The 23,115-nt window shown below is 32.1% G+C and overlaps 1 protein-coding gene across 2 annotated transcripts in view; it reads right to left on the minus strand.

The window, feature by feature from the left end:
- wwk (anoctamin 8 white walker) overlaps window positions 1-23,115 on the minus strand; it is a 246,261-nt gene that overhangs the window by 40,932 nt on the left and 182,214 nt on the right. Inside the window, exons 7-10 of one of the 2 annotated variants that reach the window (XM_081748155.1) lie at window positions 17,065-17,250; window positions 6,268-6,420; window positions 4,780-4,915; window positions 1,017-1,072 (exon numbers count right to left, since the gene is read on the minus strand). In XM_081748155.1, coding sequence (XP_081604281.1) covers window positions 1,017-1,072; window positions 4,780-4,915; window positions 6,268-6,420; window positions 17,065-17,250 — 531 coding nt within the window. The remainder of the gene's footprint in view (window positions 1-1,016; window positions 1,073-4,779; window positions 4,916-6,267; window positions 6,421-17,064; window positions 17,251-23,115) is intronic. The other variant, XM_081748153.1, reaches the window with a different exon arrangement.

Raw genomic sequence — 23,115 nt, forward strand, 5'->3', positions numbered from 1 at the left:
TTTGTTTAAGTTCCGAAATAATGCAAATTCTTAAATATCAAGAAATTATTGTTAATTATTCTATCAATATTAAAGAAATATTTCCCAACCATATTCATATATACGCGTATGTATATTGTGAATTTCTTTAACAGACGACAACTATGGTTTATGAAATTATTTCCCTCTGTCGTACGTAGATACTTCTAACACAAAATGATTTTATAATTAATTTGAACATATAAAACAAAGGTTCGAAACAGTGGATTAAATGGGCAAGTATAGTTTGATATAGACCCTTTGATAATTATTAATTCCTTACTACGACAGTTATTACTTAAAAGAAAATATTCTCAAGATCATGCCTAGGGTTTCTACCTAACAAAACTACTATTTGAATAACGTAAAAGGTATATTGTAGTGTTACTTAATTACATGACATGTTATATTATAGGCAAAGATTAATTTAACACGTTTACTACAAAATTATTCTACTGTTATAGGTTTGGTGTGTTTATGAAAGGGTTTGGTGTGTTTATGAGTACAAACAAGTGTTATAAACTGATTTATGGGTTGATGTTTTAACTATGATTCTTCTACTTTTAGCTGCACTGTTCCTTATCTAAAAATAAAAGAGCAATGGTTAAACAAGGAAAAAACAATTATGGTTGTGGGGTGAGGTACAGTCACAGAAGCACTGAGCTGATCGTACCCGTTGTCTATGAGCCCATTCCAGAAGCAAAGGATATATTATTCTCGTGCTGATATCCATAACAAACTGAAAAAATTAAAATATTGTACCCTCTTTCTGTCTTATTTTTTTAAAAAAACAATCCATGCTACGAATGTACAAGTGTACAGAAGAATATATACATTTATAATTATTGGAATGGCCCACGAAAGGGTGTTTTCACTCTGACAGTCATTTTTTATTCATGGAAACAAGGAAAGGAAATATAACAGAAAAAAGACATAAATATTTATATAGATATATAGATATGTATAGTCTACTGACCAGACATAAATAGTCTACTGACCAGAACAAGTTTAATAATAAGATGATTCTGATAGTTTTCTTCTACCCTAAAGTTCTCTGTAATATGAAAATAAAGAATCAATTATTACTAATATTTCTAGTGCTTTAACAGAAATTTCAGTTAATTTTGAATGTTTTCAATTTACCTCAAATTAAAAAAGTACATTTGAAAATTTAGCCATTATGTCTCATAGATATATATATGATAAAATATTAACAAGCTAATAAAATACTTTTCTGACATTGTAATTATTTTTAAACTTTTTTGCGACGAAAATAAATTTTCATTAAATTTCACTTGTGTTTGATAATGTTTCATATAAGAGTTGAGATGTTTCATTACATAATTCCAATGAAAATTATAAACATGAATGATCCTATGAAACTTTTGATGTTTATGTTGAATGGGAACAATTGAAATATAAATGCATTGTACTTTAGATGGGTAACTTCATATTTGTTTATATCATAGAAAAAAATTATGAAAGACCATTTTGATAATTTTTCCTTGTAAATAATGTTGAGTATTTTGTTATGTACACATTCAGATATGAATTTTGTACCTCCTGAATTTTTTAACTATGCAAGCAATTAACAAGCAATTATTATTAGATATACAAGAAACATAGGAAATTTTCTTCATATATTTTCCTATTTTTTCTCCTTTTTGAAACCAATTTTAGCTTATATTGACTAATTTATTCCAAAGGAATAATTATGAAATTTATTCCATTTAAAATATAAATAAACGGAATATATTGTTTTCTAACATGCAAGCTCCGCAGACATCTACCTATTTGTGTTTGTGCTGAATCTATTATATTATTTATGGATGAATACTCGCGTATATTATGTTACTTTTGTACTTTTCCACTTAGCAATGGATAAATAGTTTGATTAAATATTATGTTTATGATTCAATCTAAAAAATGATTCTCAGTGGGGAATATCAGTTTTGAATTGAATTTCAAAAAGTCAAGCACTAGTTGATTAATAAGTGTCCTAACAACTTAACTATTTTGAGATAATTCTCTTCAAATCCATACTAGAAAGCAGATCTTCATTTTAAAGCAAAATTATAAATTTAAGTACTGGATAAAATACACATAATAGATAAAGAATATTGTTTAAACAGAGTTTTTAGCTTATTTTTGAACAGCAGGAAGAAAACTTAATTAGCTCAGATATTAGTTTATAACTGCATAGCTTGATGATGGTTGGTTGATTTTGTGTTTAATGTCTCTAGCAATTAAACCACATTAGAAGAAAATAGATTTCCACATTCTATTTTGCAGTAATTTCTAAGTTTTAGCCGTTATTTTAAATCTAAAAAATGTTGTAACAGATTAATGGAGAAGAATAATTACAGCTAATAGTTAGAAGCTCATATGTGCTCCAAAGAAATAAAAGCTTAATTGAGGATACATATTTTATAATTTTTTAAATACATTACTTATTATCTACACATACGAAAATTTTAAATAATTTGGAAGATTTTTTTTATTTGATTTGATTTTGATTTGGTTTAACATCCTTTTCAGCAACGAGGTTATATGAGACGTGGGCCTAGATTAACATGGGATCCGAACTCTATGAGTTCCCACTGAGAATTGAACCCAGATCTTTCATGCTAATGGCACGTACGCTAACTCCTTAGCCACAAGAGAGCTCTTGAAGATATTATATCAATATTATTAGAATTAACGTATATAAAATCAATGATATATATATATAACAGAAGAAATTGACATTGCAGTATAGGTAAGGATATCCAGACTCTGAATATTCCTTCTATACAGTGTTTAAAAGTGCGATTGTAAAACATTGCGCAATTTCTTTACAAATGTCTATAATAACGAAATCGTAGCTGCCAAGAAACACAATAAAATAATCTTGTCTTATGCTGAATAACATTATAGAAATATGAAAATGGACATACGAAATACGAGACAAGATTTGATTTTTTTTCAGTTCATCAATCACAGTTGTACAGAGGCAAAGACAGCTAAAAAATATATAACTGAAACCCATTCTTCCACCATAACTACAATATGATGTGATGAAAGAAACGCGTAGTTGCAGTGGTATAACATGGCATATATCTTTGTTCATGCATAGTGGAAATAATGGTTCCATGGTTACGTCAAAGTAGGAATAACCTTTAAAAGATGGCGTTCCGCATCCGCAACTCGTCCTCACTAGATCAATGTGTTGTCATACAGTTCCTCACTGTTAAAGAATGTCAAACAAGGCAGTGTTTCGTCGAATGAAGGACGTGTATTGCGACGCATGCATATCAAGAATAGCAGTAGTCGATTGATCAAGAATGTTTTGGCAAGAACACGCAGAAACTAGTAATTCTTCTCACTGTGGTCAAACCTACGTTGTTGTGTCTTAACTTAATTCTGCAAAGGTGTCTGAAGCTATTTGTTCAAATGGAAATCTGAGTAATCGAATCATAGATGAGCATTAGTTATGATACTGCACAGAAGATTGTGTGACGAGGTGAAATCCTTTGCCAATGGTTCGAACGAGACTTTCCAAATTTTAGAGGGACGGCATTCATAGATTAGTCATAGAATGAGACTAATGTTTTAATGCGTATGATGACTTTCTTTCATTTTTCTTTCTCTCGGTGTGTGGCACATGTCTCTTCAATCTGATAAACCACCACGAAGCAGAGAGAACAAATCAGTAGTTCACATTATGGCTTTAAAATTGTTAAACTTATGCTATACCTGTTTCCATCCGACACCTTTTACTTAAAGTCTGGCACAGGAATATTTCGAGTAAGTTTGAAAAATAACAATTGAGAAAAACAAGCTGCGGTAAGCAAGATACCAACAGGAAATTTCAGGAAATACAGTCGATCTTTGTCAATGTTCGAACTAATTGAACATTCTAGTAGGACAAGGAAATAAGTATGTGATCATATCGTCAAGTCATGATAAATAAATATCAACTTAATCATTAAATGTTTCTATGTAATGAAGTTAATGAGTATATGCAGTATACCACAAAATATTTTCAATGTAATTATATTTTCATTCGTTGGGTAATACTGACAAAACAAACAAAAAGTTCTACATAGATGTTGGCAATGAACAACTACATGATATGGATAATATTGTATAAATTGAAATGTTCTATTAAATTGCTAGGTCAAAGCATTACAGTATTTAAGAATACATAAATCTGCTTCACCATGTTTCTAAACTTCCTGGATAGTTCTTACAGATGTTGTATTTTGTATATCTTCTGTGTTAATTATTGTAATGGAAATGTTATTAATTACATCAAAATAATATGTATATCTCCATAAGGAACCAAAATATTCTTTCTAACTAAAATTCTGTTTGAAGCACAAAAATTATATTTATTCATTTAACTGTACACGCTAGCATCCAAGACATTGTAAAGTTCTCTCTCTGAGTAGACATGCTCTGAATTGAATTGCACCATAATTGCACGGACCATTCAATTATACGAACCGATTAAATGTAAACTAGGAAAAGAATAAAATATAGAGAACAAAAAAATTCTTATCAGTAAGTCTTCTATATGCATCTTCTTCTACAAAGATGAATCTCAGAAAGCTAGTCAAAACAATATGATAAATTCAATTTTTGAACATTAGAACTACATGAAGCAATTTAACATAATCTGCATCAAGAAAATTTACAATAAATATTAGAAGAGAAAGAATGCATTAAAACGAATTAATAAGATTAAAAATATGCAACTAGTGATTGAATTTAACGTACCTTTGTCATTTAACCAAAGAGCCACTTTGTGATATGCATCATCCAGTAATGTTATCACAAATGCCAAAATTATCTTAGGGATGTAGCTAAGGCAGAATGGATAACTTCTTTCCTTAATTTGTTTATCCCACCATTCCTGGGAAAAATAAGTATTAGTTACTATTATTCTTAACGTTTTTTTAAATTTAAATAAAGTTAACAATGTAAAATTATAATTTATTATTCCATAATATTATTTAGGACTGTTATTTCATCCATTTGTATTTCTCTCTCTCTCTCTCTCTCTCTCTCTCTCTCTCTCTCTCTCTCTATATATATATATATATATATATATATATATATATATATTAAAATACTCTACGATTGAAATAATTCCCAATTATGCAATTATGATTACACAAACTATAATATAGGTTGGTTGGTGAAATAATCTGATGATAATGATAACTTCTTACGCAACACAACTACTATATAAGTACATTATTTCTTTTTTGTTAAGCCTTCAGTCTCATAACAGTATCAACATCCTTTTTGCTTCTTTACAGTATTGTATTGATCTTCAATATTAGATTTTAAGATTCAATTAGAAATACAAGATTAAAATCTTCAGGATCATGAATCTGAAATTACTCTGATAATTCTTTTTTTCAATAGAACGGACCTTTTACAAACGAGTACACAATCACATTTATATATATAAATTATTTTATTTCAACACAGATGTGAGGTTTTGCACATTATTTTTTTTATTTAATTTATCCTTAATCCAATTACCTAAGGAAGTATATGAATAAGATACCTAGTTAACTACTCAAAAACGACTATTTAAGTTGTAGTCAAAATGTTAAAACAGCCATAATATCTGAAGAAATGTATTGAATATTTTGAACACAAAATTTAAGCATTTTTAAATATATACATACAGTTATATGCATATATCAAATCAATACGATAAAATTTGAAAGAATGTATTTGATAAATTATGAGAAACATTCAAACATGTGCATGAATATAACTTAAGTAAAAAAGAAATTCAGGAAGGATTTTATATTCATTCAGACAGAATTTCATAATTGAATTTTATTTTATTTTATTTTTTTAAATGATAATATTCCTGCAAAGACGAGCAAGTTTTTACGGCTGAAAGGAAGATACATCTCTTAGTGATTTTTAGCGACTCGTGTTTATTTCTGATACATTTAAATGTGAGCAGGATTGAATATAAAAGGTCGCCAAAGCATAGTTTGTTGTATAGGAATTCGAAAGTTTCAGCTGATATACCTGGCTGACCAAGTTCGTGGTCTTTGGGTAGTAGATATCTTGGATCAAGAAGTAACTAAAGAATTAGGCCAAATAATTTTCAGTCTGCATTACAAGAATAATTAGAATATAACCACTTTTCCTTGCTATGTATATCTATAAAAACACATACATCTTTAATAAATATATATATTTATATCTTGGAATATGATAATATTATCTACTCACCTGAAGTTCGAGTATAAGGAACATGACTATAAAAACCACAGCTAAACAAAGACAAATGACAGGAACACTAACAAAGTAACGAAACAGATTTCTTTTCCAAGATGGGTAATAGGGTTCTAAGCGACCTGTCACTGGACTAACCTCTAAAGGCCCCTGCAAAAATAAATAAATGGTTTTAGTTATTTTATACTACTATAGATATCACGGATCTTGTATTATTTCTTAAAAGGAGTATCATATAGCGCATTACTTTCTTTCCTTTTATGTTTTCAAAACTATCGATGCGTATTTTCTTTATTTTTTTGCGTGTTGAAAATTTCAAAACATTGTAGAAAACATTTTGGGAGGGGGACACGTTTCTGATTTTTTGGTTTAAAAGTTTGTTATATCCTTAGGTACAACATATATTTTTTTCGGGGCATGAAAGTAATGACAACATTGTCAAAAAGAAATAAAACTGAAAACAAACGTGTTTTTCGCACAGTTTTTTCACTACAATGCTTCAACTTCAACCGGTTCTTCGTACCTCGCGTCGGTTCCTCGTATTTCTCAGTGCTTGCTTCAATGGCCGCACACAATGGCACTCTCTACTGCGAGCTGTGTGTAACTTTGTTGTGCAAGAGTCGGTTGAAGTGGGAGCACTGTTGGGGAGATATATTTGGTGTTTCTGTTTCAAAATGGACACAATCGAAACAGCCGTAAAACGACAGAAGTGGAAGGGACGCAAGAGAAAGGAAAATTGTGAACTTTGGCAAAGGATTGTTTGAAGGGGACCCTCACCTTGAGGGCCCTAAAATGGTGGAAAAAACTGTGCGAAAAACACGTTTGTTTTCAGTTTTATTTCTTTTTGGCAATGTTGCCATCACTTTCAGGCCTCGAAAAAATATATATGTTGTACCTAAGGGTATAACAATTCTTTTAACCAAAAAATCAGGAACGTGTCCCCCCCAATTTTTTCTACAATTTTTTGAAATTTTCAACAAACAAACAAAAAAAAAAAAAAAAATAAATAAATAAAGCAAATACGCATCGATAGTTTTGGAAAAATTGCACATTTGCATCTAGATAGTATCTACAATCTGTGAAACTTTCACTTTTTGAACCACCCCCACCAAAATTTTAAAAATATTCAATTTTGAGCACGTATAATAAGATAACTCGGTAAGGGGAGGGGTAGGAGGTCAAAAATATTTTGAGGTAGTTTTAGGTCAAGGGTAACCTTTTTGGCCAATAGCAACAAAATTTGGATCAAGGGCCAATTTCAATATCTTACCAGGAAAGACCCTTTCATGCTAATAAATAAGGCAACCCAAAAGCATAAAAAGCATAATACAATATACACATATGGTTGGTACCTTGAACATGGTTGTGGTTGTCTAAGGGTCCAGAAGAAACTAATTATAAAAGCATAATAAAGCATAATTTTAGAAAATAAAGCATAAAGCATAATTTAAAATATATAGCACAATTCTTGGAAAATTCTGTTTAATTGCAAGTTTAACATACTAATATTAATATTTTTAATATTAACATATTTTTAGTATCAACATAAGTTTAACCTATTAATATTTTTAAAACCAATATTTATAATGCAAAATCATTTAGAACAGTGATTCTCAAAGTGTGGGTCGCGACTCATTGGTGGGTCGCAGGCCGTTTCTTTGGTAAATTGCGAGAAGTTTTTCCTTTTAATTGTGAAAATTTTATTTTGATGCAGAAACATATGTTGTAAAGTAAGTACCATTCAGGAAATGAAAATTGAAAGCGTTTGTTAATAAGGTGTAGAGTAAGTGGTTATTCAGAGCCCTGCCCTGTTGTACAGTCAGTAGAGATGCTGTGTTAGGATGGAAAGAGAATGGGTGAGTCAAAATCTGTCACGGAGTAGGGCATTGCTTTGAGAATAGTGTGAGCTCTGTGATACCTTTATATGGAAAAATTAGAATTATGATTTACGAAATTGAAATTTTACCACCATTACATAGAATCACGTGTATTTGAATAAAAGTAGGTGGGACACAAAATACTTTTTAATATTTAATGTGGGTTGCGGTAACAACAAGTTTGAGAACCACTGATTTAGAACATAACAATGCAACAATGAAAAGCTTATTTTTATTTCTGTAAACTTTTCAGTGTAATCCTTGGATGTGGAGAAAAAGAAAAATGGAAAAGAAGAAGAAAACTTTCCGCCAATAATGAATAGTACACAAGAACTCCATACTATATTGTTGTGTGTACCTCTTGAACTTGAGCACTTTCTGTACTTTTTGGTGGCATCTTTAACTTTCCTTCTCTGTATATATGCACCTATAAGGCGCACACAAGTGATAAAAAAAAGACTCAAGTAATGCATATCTCTTTACAGTGCATTAAGTAGAAAGTTAATTAAATATGAAAGAAACTGGTTGCATAAAATATTAATAAATAGATCAAAATATTTAGAATATTTAATATATAGTAAATATTATACATTATACATAATTAATGTAAAACAATGATTGAAATTAACAATAAAACATAATAAAGCATAATTTGAAAAAAAAGCATAATTAAACAAAAAATAAAGCATAATGTGGGTTGCTCTACTAATAAATATAACAAATTCCCAATAATATTTTAGTAACGATTTACAAAATCAAAAGTTAAATTTGTTTTCTAGAAAAGTGTCAAAGTAGATTTAAACAAATAATTCTAGTAAATATCAGAAACTATCAAGTGAAAAAAACTTTATAATCTTATATTACATTAAATTAATTTACATACTCTTATATTGAATTTATTTGCGCAGTTTAACTACGACTCACATTTACTTTAAACTGCGCAAAGAAAATGCATATAAATATAGTGTTTCTGGGATAAATATATCCCTACTGTTTTAGCAAATCGTATTTGATAGTGATCTTGCATTACTTAGCTTAAGTTAATAATAATTATAAGCTAATGTTTTTTGGATCAAATATACTCCTAAGACCTTATAAAGTATCCGATAAGTGATTTTGTTTAGCTTAATTGAGCTTTGGTTATATTTACACAGATATAATAAGCTTTGATTGGTAAATTTGGTTTAGGTATATTTAGCTTTCGTTAGCTTCGGTTAGATTATATAATTTTACATAGCTCCCTACCTTAGATTAACTGTACAGAAGACAGGATTTGAATTCCTTCTGATTCAACAAACTTCACTTTCCCAATGCTTAATAGATTCATTTCAATTTCAGTTTCTGCACTACATACGACAAATTTGCATTTTTAATTTATTTGGCAACAATACACGTAGAATAATTATTGCTCAGTGTAAAACTACTGTACATAGTTGCTGCTTATGGCCTTTTAAAGTTTCCGACAAGCATTATTAACTTTACATACTGCGTTACATATAGTGTGTGATATTTTTTTTCATTTAACTAATATGGCGATTTACCTAGTACGCTTTCATTACAAACTTTTGTTTCAATATTTATTTGTTTTTTTCATATTCTAAGGTTTATTCTAAGTAGTTCTTGTATATTTATTTTTCATTACCGAACTCATCCTATCTGGATTAAACGTTGCGTGAGGTAGACTCTGCTCTGCTATATAGGCTTGCGAAATGTCATGGTTTACAGACTTTTGGTTCCTAAATGATATGTAATGTAAAAATCAAATGAAAGACCATTCTTTTTATATCCTCAAGTTTTCATATTTTGTGAACGTTTTCTTCCTTTGCAAGGTGAAATATGAATTTAAGTTAAGTATGAAAAAAAGAGAGCTAAGCAAGTGGTTCAGTATGAAGGATGGATATATATTTGGTACACGTATAAAAGTAGTGGAGGACGGGTAGTTGAATCAATGCAACACAGTGGTTGCTAAAACATTTATAAATTATTATCGGACTATTAAGTTATGAATAGCAGGGAAAGCCGCAAATACAAGGAAATCGGGAACAATGTCAACCTCGAGAGTAAGCGAAAATATTTTCGGTGTTACTGAGATGCTTACAAGAAGTCCACAAAAATCATTGCATCAATAATGTTCTGAAAGTGGCTTTAAACAATATGAGATTTGAACTATTCTGAAGATATACTTCTCTTTTAGGGCATAAAATAGCTACACTACGTCCAGCAATTGTATCCTAACGAATGTGATAGGAGAATGAAATTTGCTGAAACGTTTCTAACATGGAATTATGATGACAACATTTTGAAGTATGCTGTGGTAGTGTTTCATATTGGCAATAATAATAATAATAATAATAATAATAATAATAATAATAATAATAATAATAATAATAATAATAATAATAATAATAATAATAATAATAATTATTATTATTATTATTATTATTATTATTATTATTATTATTATTATTATTATTATTATTATTATTATAGGTCCAGATAATATTCCTTATTATGTAATAAAAGCTTGTGCAACGGAACTTTCAATTAACTTCGCAAACATATTTCATTACGTACAGGTGTATATCCTTCAATGTTGTTAAGATATATAAATCAGGTAATAGACAGAATGCCAGTGACTACAGGCCAGTAACTCTTGTCAACGCATTCTCGAAGTTATTTGAACTAATTATACATAAACACATATATTTTAAATGCAAGAAATATCTTAAGTGAGTCTCAACATAGTTTTTATAAGAGGAAGTCAATTTAACAAATCTAATCCATCTTATAGACTTTAGCTATCACGAACTGAAAATTAAATTGCAAGTCAATGTAATATACATAGATACTTCAAAAGCTTTTGATTCTGTCAGTTACAAACACTTTCTAGCAAGTTATTGAGTATTGGTTTATCACCTTTGTATATTCGCTGGTTTGAAAGCTATCTGTCAAATAGAATATACGAAGTTAAAATTGGGTCTGTACATTCTTGTGTAGGTTATGTAAAAAATGGGATACCGCAAGGGTCGCCCTTGGATTTCCTCTTATTGTCTTCATTTTAAAATGACTTCGGGGCAAAAATAAAATACTCTAACATGCTGTTATATACTGACGAAATGAAGTTCTAAAGATTAGTCAACAACGAATTTGATAATTGTTTACTACAGCAAGGCTTAAATCCAGTAAACACGTGGTGATAATTCTAAAAATTAATGGCGAGGAAACAAAATTTATGATATACGCAAATAACACTCAATACTATGTCAGTAAATAGAGGTCAATGGTGTACAAATAGAGAAAATAAGCATTATTAAAGATCTAGATATTCCATTTGACGGCCAGTTAAAGTTTTCTTACCATATAAATTGGGATTTATGATTTAGATTTCTGGGTTTTCGGCATCTAAGGCCATTTAGCCCTTCAAGATTTGAGGGATGACGTCTCTCGACGAGCACACAATCCGGGGAAAGGGAAGGAAGGAAACGGCCTGGGACCTGGGCATTTGCCTGGTGTGAATGAGGAAAACCCGGGAACACCTCATTCAGGGTGAATGGCCTGAAAAAGCGTGTTACACTTTTTCGATCAAGTTACCCCACCGGGAATCGAACCCGGCACCGCTTGCACCGAAGGCGAGAGCATTAGCGACTACGCTACGCGAGGCCACACCATATAAATTGTATTATACAAGATTCTAGAAGGATAGTAGGTTTTATTTTTAAACAGTGGCCTGTATTTCAAAGAAAGAAAACACAGGTATATTTATATAAATTGTTTGTAAAACCAAAACTAGAAGAATTTGGTTCGGTGATGTGGAACAGCGTTTCTAAAACTTTGACAAAAAATATAGAATTTACGCAAAAATGTTTTATTCGACTGCTATGTCTTAAGATGAAAATGAGCTGCTATTCAGATAGCTATTGATATTGGAATGATTATTTGGGTTTGAAGAGGCCTACAAATAGGAGAAAAGATTTCGATGAAGTATGCATGCAAAAAGTACTAGATAATGTATACATCAGTGAATACTGTTTAAGAAACATATATTTTAAAGTACAATAAGTCATAGCATAAGAAGTAGCGATTTTAGTTCCTTTGAATTGGAATGGTGAAATTTTTTAAAAAAATTGACGTATTTTATAAGTACATAATTTTAGACCTACTGTATTAAGCAAGTGAAAATTTTGTGAGATCTGACTGATAGTTTTTAAGCAAAGACTTTTAGCAACATTAAGCTAAAGTGTAATTTTAAGACTGATGTTCTTAGCTTTTCCTTATTTTATATAGATAGAGAGCTTGGCAAATTTTTACAGCGTTGACAAGGAATTATTTCTGCTCAATTGACTTTTATCTACATTATGTTTCATTACCGTTTTCTTATTTATTATTATTACTGTTATTATTATTCCATCGTAATGTAGTTCTCTGATACTACACATTGTGCTGTATTTTTGTCAACAAGCTGTTAGCGACACTGAAATAAAGATTATTATTATTATTATTTCTAAATTCACTACTTGACTATTGAGGTTTCGCACATTTGTGATGAAAATGTTCAGAGATGTCCGAAGACAACAGTATGCTGCGAAACCATATTATTCTCTATTGTTCGTCTTTTCTCTTTTTCCGCACAGCAATGTACCTATGGAAATGTAGAATGATATATGGAAACACGTTAAAATCACGTGTGGCTGATCATTTCTCATACAACAACATTGCATCCTTTGATTATGCAAGATGATTTCGCAACTGATTTTCGTGGGTGATTGGTTGATAGCCGACGGATATTAGCAAACACAGTCTACACCAATGGCTTGCCTGCAACCTAGATCTGCTCTCCTCCGTCTGGATTCTTTTTCCTTGTGGGGATTAGCGAAAGGGGTCTATCTAAAGAGGTGCACTACCGGAAGAAGTCACGAAACGTCATCAAATTGGGAGAAACAACAATGTTCCGTACAGTGTGCGAATTAGACAATTTATATTGGGGGGGGATAAAATTAGGCCAATTTGAAGTATAATCTGAAGGTGCAATAATTCAAAATGAGACAATAATGCCTTCCCCCCACACATAAATATATGACAGCTGTAATAAATAATTGATTTATTAATTCAATAAATGTACCGACAATAACTATGTATATATTGTTTGACATGCATACAACACACCTAACCTTTCTAAACGTATTTAAATGTTGTATTTACTTAATAATTCGGTCCGAGTGATAGCCATGATCACAAGTATATGTTAATTTTTCCGCTCAAATTGAAATCTTCCATATGTGTTATTACACACAGCCTTGCGAAAGAAAACCTACTTCAATGTAACGAAAACCACTAAAATTGTCGGTTAAACCAAACTTACTTAAAAAAACTACGTATTAGCCTATCATACGAGAAACTGATTGTTGTTGGTCCCGATTTCTGGCATCGAGGTCAAATCGAAAGCCAAATACTTAAAAACTCTCAATTCAAATTTCGAGCTTGCGCTTCTACTTCTCGCTAATGCTGTGCAGTCCATGTTTCTTATTTTTCAAATATCGATTCCATGACGGAGCTAAGGAAATAAACACTTATAATTACTTTAGTGTTAGGTTACAGCTGAGTTGATTCACTCTGTGCTACGTTATCAAATGACGTATAAACATTACATTGAAGTTTTCCAGACAGCATTATTGGCGTGGACAGCAAACTGTACAGCAAAAAGAAAGATAGAAAGTGAAGGGTTAACTTTAAAAAGCCCGCTTTAGTTGAAGTGCTTATACAGACACTGACAATGGATGACACGGAGAATCAGTCGTATTAGCAAATGCTGAAACAAATCTTATGCGCTTACTCATCTTCACTATCGTGTCTGCTCACTACGAACGTATCGTCAGCATGTACGTTAATATATAGCCACGAGAGAATATATAACTCAGATTCTGAGTATAGTTTCAAAGTTCATTTCCATAAACTATAAAAGGCAGTGATGTTCAGGCAATAATAGTCCACTTATGTTCTATTAAGTCCACTTGTTCTATTTATTGGATATTACAAATATTATGCAAACTTGCAAACTAAAATGAAATATAACCGCAATAGACTTGATTACCGGAAGGTTTGTGTTCAATGAGTCCTCAAGTGTTTGTCCGAGGAACAGCGACACAACAGAATGGGAATATCACTGAACCATTTGACGCAATATCAGAACGAGGGCGATGATTCCCTTAGAAAGACCATTGCCGGAAATAAATCCGTATGCCCACTTTTTCAACAAGAATCAAAACGTGAGAGTATGCAGTAGAGGCATGCAAGGTCATCTAAACCAAAGATTCGTTCCACAACATCAGCTGCTAAGGTCATGATGACTGGGTTCTTCAACGAGCAGAGGTCCTCTGCTAGTTGAGTTCCTCCCCAAAGGAGAAACAATAAACGCTAATATATACTACGACATTCTCCGTCGGCTGCGTTTAGCAATCAATAATAAACGGCGGGGTAACCTCACAAAGGACAGCATTTTATTGCATGACAATGCCCAGTCTCATGTTGCCAAACAAACACAGGATGTTTCGGGGTCGTGGAAGTGGGAAATGCTAGACAACCCTGCGTATAATCCTGACTTGAATCCTTGTGATTTACACATTTTGGAGTCAGTCAAGAAACACCCCGGGGATACCACTATAGATCGGATGAAGAAGTGCAGCAAGCTGTGACAGAGTGGTACTCAATTCAAGAAGTTCTTCCAGGGCATTCTAATCTTGTGTCAAGGTGGGATAAGTGCCTCAACAGCAATGATCATTATATATAGCTCTATCCAGTAATAAAGTCTGCACGTGGAAATGGACCTTTTCATTTGACTGCACCTTATACATATATATACAGATAGATAGAGATAGATACAAACGTACATGAAACTTCAAAAGCTCTGTTAATAATCACGATTTCATAAACACATTACAAGTAAAAACATATTAAATAATTAAACACAAATTTATATAAATATAACATATTCTAGCCAATTGATTGTGAAACAAACTGTAAAGGAGTAATATCTAAAACATAAAATTCCAGAGAATTTCTTACAATACATTCCATCAACAGTTATATAACTTCTGTAGTTTATTATATAATATATATGGAAAGTCGTAGTATGTAAACCTTAGTCCTTAATAAACATGATTGTGTTATAAGCAAATCAAGGTTTACCTGCTCAGATTTTAGGTACTAGAAATATATTTTGAGAATGACAAATGTGTGAATCGATTTATTGTAAATCTATAAATTTGTATTCATAATTATTTTTAGGAACATAGTAATCTGCAACACAGTTAAATAAATGTCTTAAGTTGATGGCACTGACATTATACTAAAACACACCAACCTATCTCTTTAGATACTTTCACGGTATGGATCCACATAAAAAGCCAAAATATGCAGTATTTAATTGGTTTATTGGAGTACACCGAGTCTATATGATACACGATCTACTGTTTAAAATTGAATTTAAATCACTACTCGAGTTTGTATCAGGGGAATCTTAATCAGGGGTATCGACGAGTAAAGGAATCGTGTGCGTTAGCAACTTGATCACGAAAATGTATTGTACATTCTTAGAAGTTCTTAATTACGAAAAAGAATTTGTTTTAAGCGGTAAGGAGTAAAAAGATAGCAGAATATTGAAAACCACGTGCAGGTTCTATGACCAAATGCTTCATAGATGGTTGCTTTCCCTCCTCTTGGAAAACGATTCGTATCTCCTTCACCTAAACCGAATTCACCTAAATTTAAACCAAAAGATCACACATCAGATCACACAAAGATCACACAAAAGATCACAGATCCTATAGTTCCGAGTTCCATTCAGATAAACACGTAACATACAACTTTTTTCATATAGTGTGACCTACACTTTCAATAGTTCAACATTCTCCGTTCTACGGGCTTCCTAAATTATGCAACGGAATGTCCTATACAATCATAGATTTATTTAATTCTGAAGCTGCATACAGCTTTGAACTATAACGTCATTTTATCTGAATGCCACTTATTTTAACTTTCGAACTTCATGTATACAATAAAAGATACATGTGATCTTTTGGTTTAAATTTAGGTGAATTCGGTTTAGGTGAAGGAGATACGAATCGTTTTCCAAGAGGAGGGAAAGCAACCTTCTGTGAAACATTTGGTCATAGAAATTGCGCGTGGTCCTCAATATTCTGCTATCTTTTTACTCCTTACCGCTGACCAAAGCATACTAATAAATAATAACGTTACAGTTTCGGCAACTTATCTTTCCCTTCATCAGACACAATATCTAATATTGTGTCTGTGTCTGATGAAGGCAAAGATAATTTAACGAATTCAAGAATAAACTGTAACGTTACTATTTATTAGTTAATATATGCTTTGGTCAGAATTTGTCTTATTGTAAACGTCATTTTAGTGGATAAATTCTGGTCTGCTACCGCCAACCTTTCTTCTTATTACTTTAGATGATGTTATTGTTTATATGATTATTGCATTTTGTTATTATCCCATAGATTTATTGGATATCCCAGTAGAAACTGCTGTTCAGCTGTATCTAGAATTATGTTCAGGAATAAATAAATAAAATCGTAAATAAACATGGTCATGATAATAAATGTAATCTATCAAGTTTTATATCATACAGATTCGTATTCAAGGAAAGTCTCAAGTACAGGAGCCCTCTTGAGGTGGACATTTGCACTGCATAAATAGAACTTCATGCTACTTACTTGATAGTACTTTACAATATACAAAATGTCACATGTACGAGATGTTTACCTTCCCACTTGACCAAATCTTAAATCTGCATCTGGTATCATATATATTTGATTAATATGGGCTTAATAAATTATATTATTCCTTACCATAAATTGTCAAATGAAATTAAAATTTTCAAAGGAGAATAAACACTTACTGTAAAAAGAGGTCTAGGCTCCACCAACAATTCATCTCTTTGGTCCAATGTGCCCCAACGATAAGCCAACTCTGCACTATATCTCTTCCACGCTTCGAGGTACACACTGGCCCACAACACATTGAAAAATGAAAAGAGAACAAACCCTATGTCTTCTGTTGCTTGATCACGACCACAGAAACCAAGCTAGAAGAAATCAGAAAGAGTTATTATATAAATATTTTTCGGAACTTATTCCAAATTATACTCATTTTCAGTATTGCCGGTATTTTGATTATTTTTACATATTTTGGTATAGCATCAAATCCATTAAAATTTTGAAGTTTGTGGGGTTAACAGAATAAGTTCTGGGAAGCATATCTCAACAATCACTTCTATCATAGATTATTCGACTTTTTTATTCTAAAATGTACACAACCGTAATATACAGATTACTATTATCATGTTTAATACAGTTGTGTTATATTTCAGATCAAATATTTGTAATGTTAAAAATATAAAATGTAATTCATAGAAGAAAAAGAAAGGAAGAATTTGAAAAAGGAAATAAGGAAGATGGTTCGAAAATGATGGAATGTATTACAGTTGTGTAAAAGGATGTAATTGATAGTGACTCTACCACCTCCGATATTGACTTAGAACAATCAAAGAACTTTCAAGATTTTACTGACAATAATGCGATTTCGAACGTCAATTCAGACAATAAAAATAAAAGCAAAAATGGAATTCGGAAGATTTAGATTGAGATGATCCAGAAGTTTGGAGTTTATCAGTGAGTTGCGTTCCGACTTTTCGGATATTATCAATGATAAAGTGGATTGTATTAATAACTTTGAAGCAAAATTATATCTCAAAGAAGAAAAGTTATTCAAAGAACCTCCCTTTCCGGTTGCTAAAAGTAAAGTAAAAAATTTATAATTGCATAGAATATCTTGTGTCACAGGGTATATTAGTGGACGTGGATCACTCTAACTATGGAAGTAGTTTTTTGGTGGGAAATAAAAATGGTACTCATCGTATTGTAGGAAATTTTTGTAATGCTAATAAGCTGATATGTGCCGATGTTTATCCTTCGCCTAATCTGGAGGAATGCTTGTCTAGTTTAGCGGAGGAGCTTTGGCTTTCTTCGCCCGATTGGACTAAAGCATATTTTCGAATTCCCCTTCATAAAATCTCGAGAGAGATCACTACGATTGTAACTTTTCGTGGAAGTTATCAATATACTCGAGTTCCAGACGGTATAAAGACTGGTGGTTGTATTTGGGCTCGAGCAATGGAGAAAATATTGGGTGATATGAAAGATCAAGGAGTTAGGATTTACTTCGATGATCTTTTAGTAACTACAGATACGGTGGAAGAGCATAAGAGGGTGCTTAAATTAGTTTAGAAATATTAAGAAAACATGGTGTTACCATTTCACCAGACAAAAGTTTATTCTTTAGAAAAAAATATTAAATATTTAGGATTTATAGCAGATGGGGAAACAATGAGAATTGCAGCGATTAAGAATATCCCTTTCCCTCGTAACAGACATGGTGTACAGAAAATTTGTGGCTTTTTTCTTACTATGCGAGGTTTGCTAATGGGCTGCAAGAAGTAAGGACACCCATTAGTGAATTGAAATGGCCCAAAAAACCTTTTGTTTGGACACATGAACACCAGAAAACATTAAATAAATTAAAAGATTTATTGATTGAAAATGTTTTGAAGACGACTGATCTCTGGAAGCAGCCTTTTGTCCCGATTGATGGGTCACGGAAAGCCATTGGAGGGCTAGTTTCACAATTAGAGTAGCATAATAACTTAGTTCCCATTGCTTTTTTTAAGTAAAAGATTAACTTAAGCTGACCGACACACAAGTATATACGTCATAGAGTTCATTAGTTTGGTAAAAACTATTTATATATTTCGCCACTACCTAGTCAATGACTTCGTGGTCTTCACTGATAATAAGTCATTTTCTTGGGTACTTGGAAATTCCAAGCGACTTCTTAAACATGGGCCATTAGTACAAACATTTTGTCAAGTTAATTTCACTCTTAAGCATATTAGATCCCATGAGAATGTAGTTGCAGACTTTTTAACACATGTTTATGATCCGTTTGAGTTTGTGGAAGTGGACGGTCCAGTTGGCCTTGCTTTTATGACGAAAAATTTAAAAATAGCTAATAGCTGGAATCTTCCTCTCGTAAAAGAACCAATCGAAGTTTTGCAGAGGGAAGTTGAGGAATTGAGAAACATCATGAAAAGAATTGAATACGGAGAGAATGTTAGAAATTATATTATGAATAATGGAATTTTAATGAGAAAAAGTAGAGCATTAACGTTTCTATACAAAATTGTAATTCCTAGAAATTTTCAGCGATTGATCATTGAATTCTTTCATGATCAACATTTGACCGGGGGACACTCAGGGATTTTTCGTACTTTAAAAAAGGTAATGCGACGCTATACGTGGGATAGGATAGTGGAAAATATGAAGGAATATGTTAAAACTTGTTCTAAATGTCAGCTGGTGAAGGATAATAATCAAAGGAAAATGGGACCTTTAATCTCAACATTTGCTACTAGACTTTTTGAAAATATTATGATCGATATAGTTGATCCTCTCTCCAACTCCAATGGATACATATTTATAGTGATTGGAGTAGATAATGCGCCATGTTTTGTCTTTCTTGAGAAATTAAGGCATTTAAATTCACAATCAATTTGTAATCACCTTCTTGAAGTTTCAGATGACTTGGTTTACCAGAGTCAATTTCCACTGTCAATGCATCAGTATTTGTACCAAATCACTTTAACACGTTCCTTTTTGGCTTGGATACTGAGCATATAAAATAAGCCCGTACCACACTGACGCAAGCATATCAGAGAGATTCGTGAAAACTTTGAAACATTCTCTTCATGTTTATTGTTCAGATAAACAAACAAGCTGGTCGCGGTTTATTCCTGAGTTACAGTTTGCTCTCAATCTTTGCGAACATTCTGGATTAAAGTCTATACCATACAAGCTATTTTATGGACGTCCGATTAACACCCCTCTAGAATCTCGATGGAAGATTAATATCCCAGAAATTATGAATTTTAATAACTCTGAAAGTTGGACTCGAGCTCTTGTCAATATGGAGAAGTCATGGATGAATAGAAGGAAATTATTTGCTAAAATGAAAGGTCCAGTAGTAGGAAATGTCGATGATCAGATTTAGATTAAACCCCATATTAAGTCTTTCTTGTCTGAAAAGGTATCGAAGCCATTGAGTGTGAAGTGGGAAAGACCATATATTATTCGGAAATTTTTGGCTCCGAGCACAGTGTTGGTCTCTGATTTGGAGAATTCGAGAGATTCCTTCAGATGAGTTCATGTTTCCGAGATAAAGAAATATTTCCCAAGAAGAAATGGAAACAATGCTAGCAATTGAGTATTAAAAAAATCATTGTTGGTGTAATTAAAATAAATGTCGGAAAAAGGTAAATTAACCAATAAATGTACTTGAATTGTAACAATTTTAAAAAGTAAATGTCTATTGTTATAATGATATTATTTATAATATTTTAAGGTGTTAAAAAGTTTTAACTGTAAATTTGTTAAAGAAGTCATAATTGAAAGTAATGTTTTGATATTAAATTATAAGTTGTTTTGCGCAAAACAATAAACAAATAAAAATATATATCTAATGTAAAAAAACTCAAAGGGCGGGGAGATTTGCTGTGGGGAAAATAACCTCTGGTGTTTAGTAAAACACTAGGTATTTGCCCCCGAGGTATTTTTGCGAAAACCCGGGGTTTTTCAATGAAGAGATTTGCTCATTATCAACCGTGGGGTGAAATACCCAGAGTTTTTCTTGAAATCCACCGACTTGCTGTACATGTGACTGAAAAGTATTATTTTCCCTGTCTATCTAATCGAATAGAATCCAGCAAACGTTTCTTGCTTTCCTGTGAGCATGGTTATATCTTTCTTCTGTAGCGTTTTTAGGATTTGGAATAGGCGTTAACATGTAGCTTGAACAAGCATAACCACCGTCAGCTATCAATAATCCAGGAAGGTTTCTTTCTTCGGCTATGACTCTCAGGGAACAGTTCCTCCAAACTGTTGAATCATGGGTGGAGCCAGGCCACCGTACAACGATATTTAATATTTTAATATTAGAATCACAAATTAGCTGTGTATTGATACTATGTACCCCTTTCCTGTTTCTGTACAACTCTGCAGTTGGACCAGAGGGTGACAGAACTGGAATATGGGTGCAATCAATTGCTCCAATTGCATCAGGGAATTGTGAGTCCTCATAGAACTTCAGTTTCACCGCAGGCACTTCTGTTCCTGCAGGCATTTTTATGAACTGGGGCCTTCTTCTAGCTATAATTGCAACTACACTGTGAAATATTTTTCCTGCAGTTGTGCGATGCACATTTACCAAATCACCACCAACTCGTTGAAAAGTGCCTGTGCGGAGAATGCGTAATGTAATCAATACCTGTAAATCTGTGGAGCAGTCATGCTTACGTACTGGTTTGTGTAGATCTTCTTCAATCAAATGCATTAATGCTCTGAAAATTTCTTTGGTATAGCCAAAACGATCTCCAAATTCTTCATTACTGTAGACTGCCAAGGGATCTACTCTGCCACGCATTGTATAATTTCTTTGGTGTGGCTGGTTCTCAATAACGTCACCCACGTAACCGATGTGGTCTATTTCGTCCAGGTTGATTACAGGAAATTATTCCGTCTGAAAAAACAATCCAACCTGTAGGATAAATTTCCCCCAGTAAAGTGCTAGGTATTTAAGCCTTGGGTTTTTTCACCGTAGACCAAATATCTCCATTTTTAAAAACCTTGAGATATTTAACTCTCCAGACGAAAAACTACTGGTGTTTCGCTGTTTTTTTTACCAAAACCAAGGGGGTAAAAACCTCGGGTTTGCTTGACACACACAAGCCAAATTTCTTCAACTTTAAAAACCTAAATGAGAAAACTCAGGGGATTTGAAAACCACTAAGCAAATCTGCCCGCCCAAAGTGAAATGTAACAAAAATTATTTTTAATGTTTTAAAAATGTGAGAATATTAGTTTTGATGTAAATTAAGGATCTTTTATGAAGGATTAATTCGAAATTTGAATTTGAAAGAACTAAAAAAAACTAGTTGAGACTTTTAGAATGGAATTGAATTGTTAGTTATATATTTATATAAAAATTATGAATTTTTTCTAATGCATTTTATTATTGTCCTTTTTTGTATGAGTTTTTCAGCCACCATAATCGGCACTGCTTTGGTTTGGAACGGAAAAATTCTTTTGGAATTTTTCTCTCGAGGGTAGTAGAATTTTGGCGATGGTACCGCAAGTATAGGATACGCTACTGGAATTTGGACAGACTGTGTATGTTGCTAATGGTCCAGCTGAAGAATGGATTGAGGAAAAGAAGAACTAAAAATTAAAAAGAAAGTAAATAATAATGACTATTATGAAATATTAATAAAAGTAAAGATGAATAGGACTTCACAAAAAATAAAAAGAAAGAACGCAAAACGAATAAAAATAGCATTGTTTATATTGGGAAAATTACTAGACTGTGGAAAAATTTTGTTTTTCCCTCAACTAGCTATTGTAAGAACGAAGAGTTGTAAGTTCAAGGTCTCCTGCTTCAAGAACGCAGCCGCGTGACCTCATACTGCCGTGTCTCTTGTAGCTCGCGGTAGCGAAGTTGAGTTGAAATCTAGAATTGGAACTGAAAAGATCGAATTGGAGTTAAAATTTGATAGGTACTGATTTCCCTGTTAAAGATTGGAATTACATGTAACAAATATTCGACGTTATTTTCATTTTCTTGTTCGCTCAATGAGTTTTAGTAATTTAAATGGTTTCTGCAAAGTTTAATTCGAGTATATTTGATTGTTAGTGGATTAATTTATGTGAATTTCTCCTGATTCGGCCAAGGTCGTTGTTTAAAGCCATTTGGGCACCACCAAGAGGTGTCCAGTGCAGAAGTAACGAATCCTTAAGCCCAGTTGTAAAATTTGGTAAGTACATTTTAATGTAATTTTTAATGG

The sequence above is a fragment of the Thermobia domestica genome, chromosome 2 (assembly GCF_964235325.1).
Source record: "Thermobia domestica chromosome 2, izTheDome1.hap1.1, whole genome shotgun sequence".
Lineage (NCBI taxonomy): Eukaryota > Metazoa > Arthropoda > Insecta > Zygentoma > Lepismatidae > Thermobia > Thermobia domestica.